The 6,000-nt window shown below is 36.6% G+C and overlaps 1 protein-coding gene across 1 annotated transcript; it reads right to left on the bottom strand.

Annotated features, from left to right (window-relative positions):
• Positions 1–756: 756 nt before the first annotated feature.
• Positions 757–4,629, bottom strand: LOC114423207 (serine/threonine-protein kinase WAG1-like). The gene is made up of 5 exons (XM_028389869.1): positions 3,220–4,629; positions 2,190–2,388; positions 2,012–2,092; positions 1,877–1,933; positions 757–1,061 (listed from the first exon to the last, which is right to left on the bottom strand). The coding sequence occupies exons 1-2, from the start codon at positions 4,571–4,573 to the stop codon at positions 2,354–2,356; spliced, it is 1,389 nt and encodes a 462-aa protein (XP_028245670.1). The 5' UTR covers positions 4,574–4,629; the 3' UTR covers positions 757–1,061; positions 1,877–1,933; positions 2,012–2,092; positions 2,190–2,353.
• Positions 4,630–6,000: the final 1,371 nt, after the last annotated feature.

The raw sequence follows: 6,000 nt of genomic DNA, 5'->3' as shown, positions 1-6,000 counted from the left end.
TGCAAAAGAAATACAAGTACTTCTTGAAAAATCTCATAATAAATAGAAAAAACAAACAAACAAAATTAGATTAGAGTCGTGTGAGAAATTTCTACTCTTCAACATATGTAAAGGCCTTCGAGAAGATTTCAGTAAAATATTCTTCAAATGGTAAGCATGATGATTTAAAGCCTTCCCAAGTGGCGATAGGTGGTAAAATAGGCCATCTTATTTGTGGGCTGAACAATGCTGGTTGCTATTTAGAAGAGGATGGGTTAAAAAGGTACTTGCTATTTACATCGCCCATTTATATTGAGTACGCCCCTTCCCCTTTTTATGCTATTATTGTCATTACAAACACACCCTTTCCAGCCCTATTTTCACATTCCCTATGTTTCTTATTCTTTAAAATATTATTTTCATCCCCCTTTTTTATGATTATTTTGATAATACTTAGATAAAACCTATAAAGTCTTAGAGAATACTAATAGAGAGCTTTTAGAGGTTTAAATAATACTACAAGAATGTTTGCATATGCTTAAATAATACTAAAGTGAAGTCTGAAGAGACTTTAAAAAAATAATTAGGTAAAACATGGAAAAAAATTTCGAAAGAATACTTGGGGGAGTTTACGAAGTCTCGTAGAGTACTGATTGTAAGAGCATGTAAAGGGTTTAGAAGGAAGAATACCACAATTGATGCTTGGGTTAGTGGAAATTCTACAGGTATAGGAATTAGACGTAACACAAGGTATTCACCAATATAATTTGTATGTGTTTTATCCTTTTTTATTGCTTCTTATTTGTTTCTTATTTGCTTTTTGTCATATTTTACAGAGGTATATCACTCATATAACTCATAAGAAGTTCTTACGTACATAAGTTTCAAAGATCATAAGCAACAACTACTTTTCTTGAGAAAAGATAAAATTAGAATCTACATAAGTTAGAGTCTGAACTTATAGAAGCAGCTTCGGAAGTCATATTTTTATAAGTAATTTGGAGTCTTCTAAGAGCACCCACATCGCTAGCTTGGGAAGCAATTGAAACATTGGAAGCAACGTGCTTGAGAAGCAATTGGGGCTGCAAACAACGTATGGATTTATTCAGTAGACATGGGTTACTTGAAGAAGCAGCATTGCTTTAGCTAATTAAAAAGAAGCAAATCAATATTATTTTTTTAACAAATAGTCGTTGGATGAGAAAGAAAAAATATTCTTGACTATGTCGAATGAGAAAGAAAAAAAGTCGTTGGCCGATAACGTTTAAAAAAATGTAACCATTAAAATTTTTAACAATTACATTTTATTATTGTATATAAATTAGGGTACACTTCAATTTAGTAATTGTGCTAGTTATTATAATGTAACTTTTACTAATTATTTATGTTTTAATTATGTTGTTATTGAGGACGTTATCATCAATTTCAGACAGATCTTATGAAACATATTTAAAAATATTTTGAACACGATAATCAATAAAATTGGTTATTATTTTAAATATGTAACTTTTGTTATTTTAATTAGTATGTTTGATGTGTGTTATTTGTGTGAGGTTAACTAATTTTATTATTTTAAATAAAATATAATTTAATTATATTTTTATTTTTACTTTTTATTGTGCCAAAAAATATTTTAAATAATAATAGACTAAAAATTGTAATTAAAAAATAAATAAGATAATTATAAATTAATAAATAGGTTAATAATAAAAATATAATGGATATAAGTCTTTTTTGAGACCTTGGAAGCACCTAAAAAGAATTGTTTCATTGTAAAAATGTAGTGTTTAGAGGTGCTTTCTACCGAAGGAAAGTAAAAAATGAGTGATATATATAAACGTGTCCCATTATAAGCAACTTTGGAGAGTTACTCCATTTGGCATTACAGTTAGCTCACCATTTTTCGCTTGCCTCTGCTTCCTCCGGTAGCTTGATGTGTTTCTATTCTCATAGTCTGTATAATGAAATTGATTAACACGTTATAAATATAGCCTTATTTATTTGTCACTCAACTTTATTAACAAATCAATACCTTCATTTTCCTCGATCGTCAAGTCTCTCAGTGATAAAAACCACTTACTTTTCTCCATCATTTGCCCTTCAATGGCAAATGCTGTAGAAACAAAAATATCAGTTGATTAGATAAACAAAACCTCAAATGCTTATTTATATAGTAGTATAATAATAACTACAAAAAGGGATATGCATACCCAAACTAAGATCCTACATGCATGGACATTTTGAATCTCTTTTTAGGAGTTCCAAGCTTCTTGACATTCTCTACTCTTATGTTGATTCTCTCTTGATCTGCCCCAGTCTCCTCCTTATTTATGCCAGCTCTTTTCTCTGAAACTTAAAGTCTTTTTTCAGCCTCTTAAACTTCTCTTCCACCCCAATATCCTCGACATCCTATAAAAACATCATAGAAAATGAAAGCACATATTATCATTCTCTAGTTTCCTGCTCAAAACAACAAATCTATCACTATTCACAAACAGACATACTTTTGAGGGCTTCATTTAAAAGGCAATGGGATCAACTCAAAAAGTGAACCATGAAACCACACGTTCCTTTATCCGCCAAAGCAAAACGCCACGTAGCTGCTTTAACAACTTTGTATCAACTCATTATTATTCTCAATTCAAGGTTAACTCTTTATTAAGTACGTCCTTTTAAGTACATATATTTCCTTCCAACAACATTTAAGTAATAATATTAGTTCAAATAGAACCAATTCTTTAAATAAGATTTTGAGATGGAGTCATATAAAAATGAAAGAAAATAAAATTGAAAGAAGCTTAATTAAAGTTAGTTAGTTAAATTTCTTTAGAGATTAGTAATTGATAAAAGTCTGGTGAATAACACACGATAACCTTAAACAACCTAAACTAATTACAAGTTACATAAAATTATTTGTAAAATAGCTAAATTGAAAGAAAAAATAATGAATAATGAAGGCATAGATATTTATAGGAATTGGTTTGATGTATATATATATATCATTTGTGATTCATGTACAACAGTAAACCTGTGGCACGAAAAACTACAGTCTCCTCCCTCAAAAAAAAAACTAGACTCACCGCACACCCAAAATTGAAAACTATGGTCACACTATCCTATATCTTCCATCCAAAATGCAAACCGAATAATGAAGGCACAATTGCACGCTTATTACCTACCTAACCTTGTAACCATGATAATAATTATTATTACTATAGTTTGAAAACAAATTATATTTACCCCCTTTGTTCCTCACAAGAAGCCCTAGTCTCTTCCACCAGCAGGTGTTTCTCTTGCAAGTAACGTTGGACTTATTCCTTCTGATGAATCCCTTGACCTCCGGTGGCCTATAAGTCCTAATCAAAGGCCACTTAATTCCATAAAAAAAAGGGTGTAGTTTAATCTCAGTAGCACCCTTAGCGCACCCTAGCCTCTTCCTAGGGTCCTTCACCAACAACTTCTCAATCAAATCCCTCGCCTCGGCCATCCCTGCCTCCTCTCGCTCCGCCACGTGGACGAACCTCACATCCTTGCTTGATGCTATATTGCGCAGCGTGCCCTCCTTGCTACACCCCTTAAACGGCGTCGTCCCGTACAACAACTCGTAAACGAAAACCCCAAAAGCCCACCAGTCCACGCCGTTACCGTGACCGTTAACCGAGACAAGCTCGGGAGCTAAATACTCGTGCGTCCCAACGCACGACCGTGAAAACGCCGTCACCGGTTCCGCCACGAACTCTGCAACCAACTTTTCTCGGTGGCGGTTATTATTATTACAACTGAAGCAACCGCTCGTGGGGCCCACGCGAGGTGGTGAGGTGTGGGACCGGAAGTTGACGTTTGGTGCCACGTCCGATTTGAAGCACAAATCGAAATCCGAGAGCATGACGTGGCCGTCGTCGCGCAGGAGGACGTTCTCGGGTTTGAGGTCGCGGTAGACGATGCCGAGCGCGTGGAGGTACTCCAGGGCGACGAGGACCTCGGCGGCGAAGAAACGCGCCGCCGCGAGGGGGAGACGAAACTGGGGCTGTTTGCGGAGGAGGGAGTGGAGGTCGCCGCCGGGGCAGAAGTCCATGAGAAGGCACGTGTAATGCGAAACGTCGATACGCGCGTAGAGAGTGGGGAGGAAGGGGTGGTCCAGCGCGTGTAGGATCTCCGCTTCGGTCTGCGCGTGGGAGAGTTTCTTCGGGGTGAGGAGGTCTTTGTCGACGACCTTGAGGGCGAAGTGGGCGCCGTCGTAGTCACGGAGGCGGCAGAGGAAGACGCGGCCGAGGTTGCCGGAGCCGAGGTGGCGGAGGAGCTTAAGGTGGCGGAGGTGGAGGCGGCCGTCGGAGGAGAGGTTGACGGCGGCCTGAATGGCGGACCAGTTGGGATCGCCGCTCCGGTGGGGACGGCGGCTGATAAGGGAGGCGGTGGTGGTTTCCGAGGCGGAGAATGTGGACAAACGGTCGTTGAAGCTGAGGGTGAGGCTGCTAGTGCGGGCGAGGCTTGTTCTTGCACTGGTGGTGGTGGTGGTGGTGGTGCGGTCAGTGGTGGTGCTGGTGAAGCTGAGATCGAGGTCGGTGTCGGGGAACAACAACGTTGGCTCCTCCATGGTTGTGTCTTGTGTGGAGTGTGTGAGAGAGTGGGTTTTGGTTCTGTTCTGAGAGATTAACGTTGGGTCTTTTTTTTTCGTATATTTAAAAGGATGGGAAGACAGAGAAGGTGGGGCCCAAGGTTCAAGAAAGTTGACCCAACTGGAGCATCGGGGACATGGACAGATACAGAGGTTAGGTTGACCAACTGGACTTTGCATATTCTATTCCTTTCGTATTATTATATCATCATGGAACTTTGATTTATCACTACTATTATTAGCTAGCTTGATCTATTGGGGTAACTAAAGATAAATTATTTTATGATTTAGGATTACAAGAGTCTATTATCTAGATTAATCTTTTCATTACCTATCATTTACATTTTTAATTGACAAGAAAAAGTTAATAAAATTTAGTTCTATATTTGATAGAAGTCGGTTCACATTGTAAGGATAACACAGTTAAAGCTTCAGGTTTAACTCACATTTGTTATTAGTTTTTTAAATTTTAAAAAATCATGAATATTCACTAAAAGGTTCCTCCCGCATGTCAATCTTTTCTTTAAAGTAGAAAAAATCATTTTTAATTTTTGTTTAAGTTTTATTTTTTGTTGGATCGCTCATCGTTCATATCATAATAGTCTTTGATTGTGGATCAATTTTTTATAATAAAAAAGATAATCTCCTGGAGTAATCTAAGAATTCAATGTTTTAATTCTTTTAAAAAAAATACACATTTGGTGTCTGAAAAATGTATTGTTTGCATATTAAGAATTTGGTATGAACTCTAAGCTTTTTTAAGGAGTGAATTATATTTTTCTTACGTCACTTTCTTGTTAAGTGAACAATTATCTACAGAAAGATTTTATGACACCAAGAGATCAATTAAGTCGTTACAATTAAAGAGTGATTTGAAAATATGAAATATCAATAATAATTTTTTAAGTGAGTTTTTATTGACAATTTTGATATGTCATTAACATCTCATCTAATAATAATATTGAAAATATCTAATTTTTTTATTCAATCAACTTTTTGGGATATTCTAACATAAATCAAACACATACAATAAGTGTTAATTAATGGAACCTTGTGGAAGAAATTAACGGCTAGATGGGTGGGGTTTGGTCTGGCTTGTATGTTTCTAACGTTGTTGTTGAGTCGGTGATAGTGACGCAGTGCTCGTAGATAGATATACATGCTGGTAGGGAGTAGTAATTAATTGTGTTGGTTCGTTGGAAAATGCAATTGTGGATTTTTTATTTTTTTTTGCATGGTTTTAATGCTATAGTGCTAGAGCTAGCTGTAGCTAGGTTCAGGGCACTTGGCAAACCAAGACTTTCTTACCCCAAAATAGGGACGGTGCTAATGCTATGTAGTTGCATAGGATCGAGTTGCATTTAATTCTACAAAATTCATGTGTGAATAAAATTGCTAGAGCAGAT

This window comes from Glycine soja, chromosome 8 (assembly GCF_004193775.1).
Source record: "Glycine soja cultivar W05 chromosome 8, ASM419377v2, whole genome shotgun sequence".
In the NCBI taxonomy this organism is placed as follows: Eukaryota; Viridiplantae; Streptophyta; class Magnoliopsida; order Fabales; family Fabaceae; genus Glycine; species Glycine soja.
Note: the sequence above shows the minus strand (reverse complement) of the source record. Positions and strands in the feature narration are given on the sequence as shown.